The sequence below is a fragment of the Antrostomus carolinensis genome, unplaced genomic scaffold, assembly GCF_000700745.2.
Source record: "Antrostomus carolinensis isolate BGI_N321 unplaced genomic scaffold, ASM70074v2 scaffold9507, whole genome shotgun sequence".
NCBI lineage: Eukaryota > Metazoa > Chordata > Aves > Caprimulgiformes > Caprimulgidae > Antrostomus > Antrostomus carolinensis.
Genome location: NW_010328020.1, coordinates 765 through 4,378, shown reverse-complemented (window position 1 = coordinate 4,378; position 3,614 = coordinate 765). Strand labels below are relative to the sequence as shown.

The window sequence follows — 3,614 nt, the reverse complement described above, 5'->3', positions numbered from 1 at the left end:
CAAAAAGGGACTTGAATTGAGTCGGCTCTTTGCAAGGTAACCCCCTTTGTTAAACAGACAATGTAAAGAAAAATCTGGGTTAACCATTTCCAGAACACGGACATTAAGCTGTAATTTTAAACTTTGCTTCTGGCCCAGGGATAGATGTTCAGCAGTCTTCCCCACTGGCTGCCTACCTCTGTCTTCAAGGCTGCACTAACACAACACAACGCCAGACCACAGGGGTACACTCCCAATGAATCATAGAATCGCCTGGTTGGAAAAGACCTTTGAGATCATCAAGTCCAACCGTACCTGTCCACCACTAAACTATATCTCTGAGTACCTCATCTACTGTTTTTTAAATACCTCCAGGGATGGTGAGTCAACCACCTCCCTAGGCAGCCCATTCCAGTGCCTGATAACCCTTTCAGTGAAGAAGTATTTCCTGACATCCAATCTGTACCCCCCCTTGGCACAACTTGAGGCCATTCCCTCTTGTTCCATCACATGTTACCTGGGAGAAAAGACACGCACCTGCCTCCCTACAACCTCCTTTCAGGTAGTTGTAGACAGTGATAAGGTCTCCCCTCAGCCTCCTCTTCTCTAGACTAAAGAGCCCCAGTTCCCTCAGCAGCTCCTCATAAGGCTTGTTCTCCAGCCCCTTCACCAGCTTCGTTGCCCTTCTCTGGACTCGCTCCAGTGCCTCAATGTCCTTCTTGTAGTGAGGTGCCCAAAACTGGACACAGTATTCAAGGTGCAGCCTCACCAAGGCTGAGTATAGGGGAAGGATGACATCCCTGGTCCTGCTGGCCACACTGTTTCTGATAAAAACCAGGATGCCATTGGCCTTCTTGGCCAGTAATTGGTCCTTAAACATAAGCTGTACCTTCTTCAAGAACTCACTTTCACTACTGAAAGAGTCCTTGTGAGTGCCCTGTTCCCCATTTCCCTTCTCTGCCCTGAATACCTTTTCTGACTTCTCACAAGTAGCCACATCCCTGGACATTACACTGTACAACAACAAAAGAAATCACCAAATCAAACATCTCTGATGTGGTTCTTATACTAAGGTATAAATGAAGTAACTCAGGACTTACAGAAATTGAAGGTACTATTTTGGAAACACTCCAAAGACTAAATGGAAATGGCCAAAAGACATGAGGTTTTCCCCTTTTCCATCCTAGAGTGCTCTGCCAGGTAACAGATTTCCTTGTCTCTTGACAGCAAAAGCATTTTCCCCCCTATCTCTACATTTGAGTGGGTAAACCCCACTCAATGTTCCCAGTGTTCTTCAGGCAGAAGAACAAAGAAGTTTTTTTCCAAAGCCTGGATAGACTATTTGCAAAGGCTATGGCAAAAACTACTGACCCTTTAGGACACACCAGCGTCAGCAGCAGCATCTTACCTCTCAGTACTGACTTGAGGTTCAGCTTGGCTTGTCGGTGCAGGTCCTCCACACAAGGTGGTCTTGAGGAGGGCAGGAACACATTTTCCTGCTGGTGCCACGGAGCAGTGTAGTGCACAGTCCATCTACTCTCTTCATCTAGGTTGGAAACAGCTGCAGAGAGAGACAATAATAAGAAAATTCAATGCTATTGCAGATAGCTATATCATGAATCCCCACACGTAAGTTTGTCGCGCATCATCTTAAAACGAAGAAGATGAACAAACAAAAACCACTGCAGCCCCACCAAAGCGCTCTCTAGAATCTCAGTTCCGTGACAGTTAAAAACCTTCCTCTCATTTCTACTCTAAATTTATTCTCATGTGTTATGTTACGTAGGAAACACCTTTCTCTCTTTCCATGTTTACACTTGCTGTTGTATTTAAACTTGCAACTGTTTTCCCCCCTCTAGCTCCCAGTCTCCAGACCAGTTTCCCAGTCCCCTGATCCCGCCAGGCACGGTGTGTTGCAGGATGGCTTCCTCCTGCTCAAGGGTGACCCTAGGAATACGACAGTCACCACGAGAGACTACGACAGGTTCCTTTGTATCGGGAAATAACCTTCTCCGACCTCAGGCTCGCTCGAAACAGAAACAAAAATTCCAGTGAAACCAATAAATTAGCTACTTTCCATTGCTGTGAGTGGAAAGCAGGTTTGGACAACGGCAACTCCTTGGGCAAATACTGCTCAGAGCACAACAGCACTGAAGAGGGATTGCTCTGGTCACCTCAGCCAATACACACGTGAAAATAAAATACTGACACTGCTCAAGTTCAAAGTTCCCAACAGACAGTCTAGTAATGAATCAGCCAAAGTGCACATTGCTAAGATTTGTTTATCATTTACGCTTCCCGAGAGACAGCCATTACCTTTTGTTTAAAGTTTATCATCAATAAAAACTTCTGCAGTTGAATGGTCTTATCCCTCCACCCTGTAATAAGAGGAAAAGGGCAGTTGGGGGTCATATTTTATGATCCCCCAGGCACCCTTTGGCCTTCAGTCAGCGTGCTGCACATCCTTGCCTTTAGCTCACTCTCCATAGCAGCTCTGCATCTTCCCCTGCTCTCCTTGCCGCGGGGGCACTGCTCACTCCTGTGCTGCCTGCATCGCTTTGTGGAGTTTGTCTGATGCCACCGTGGTAGCAGAGGAGGTGTGCAAACTGAGAAGCAAAATGAAGGCAACAGCCTCCTGTCATCTGAAAATTTAATCTAACGCCAATGTGCATCTGCCAGGATCATTTCAGATGGGAATCACTGGTACCCGTTAAAGAAAGTAAGCTATGCCTTTGCCTTCAAAACCTATCTACATTGAGCCTAATGCTCAATGCTTGTTTTGTCCTAAAAGGACTTGGGGCAGTGGGGAGGTTCTTAACTGCCTTTCCTCACTTTTTTAAGATTAGCATCAGACCTCAAAAAAGGTTTTTGAAGACTTTAAAGCAGTCTCTTCATCTCTGAGGTAGCTTGGTCCTGCATCCCCTCCCCTCTCGCAGACATACTGGCTGGAACAAGGCAGATACACCTGCAACCTGCGCGGGTTTTTTCTGTCCTTGCTAACTAGAGGTCAAACCTAAATCACGACAAACTGACAAGTCACCACCTATCTGGTTACAGTATCAATCATCCCGATATTGCAGAAAAAAGTGAAAGACATAGTCAATGACCTGCCCGAAGAGCGCTCCTCGCCATCCCCCACCCAGGGAGCAACACCAGCCTCCAGCCCAGTCCAGTTACAGTCCCACCACACCAAAATTAAACTCTACTGCTCATCAAAGGAACAGTCATCAAAACAAGTCAACAGAAGTGTTGCACACATTTGCCAACCACTCTCTCTAGCACAACTTGTCTATCTTAATGAATTCCAGGGAGAATCATGATTTTCAAAGCCATTCTGAAAGCCTTACAGATACAAACCCACTGCTGGGCACAGGCTCGGCACCCGCACGAGCAGGGACAACGTCTGAGGGAGGCTGGGAGGACGCCCTGGCACACAGCAGGACCCCTGCGCCCGGGGACGCCCTGGCACACAGCAGGACCCCTGAGCCCGGAGATGCCCTGGCACACAGCAGGACCCCTGCGCCCAGGGACACCCTGGCACACAGCAGGACCCCTGCGCCCGGGGACGCCCTGGCACACAGCAGGACCCCTGAGCCCGGAGATGCACTGGCACACAGCAGGACCCCTGCGCCCGG

The 3,614-nt window shown here is 48.1% G+C and overlaps 1 protein-coding gene across 1 annotated transcript in view; it reads right to left on the bottom strand.

Moving 5' to 3' along the window:
- Nucleotides 1-3,614, bottom strand: part of NHSL1 (NHS like 1) — a 52,612-nt gene that overhangs the window by 48,515 nt on the left and 483 nt on the right. The window contains exon 2 of the mRNA XM_029085985.1: nt 1,388-1,540. Coding sequence (XP_028941818.1) covers nt 1,388-1,540 — 153 coding nt within the window. The remainder of the gene's footprint in view (nt 1-1,387; nt 1,541-3,614) is intronic.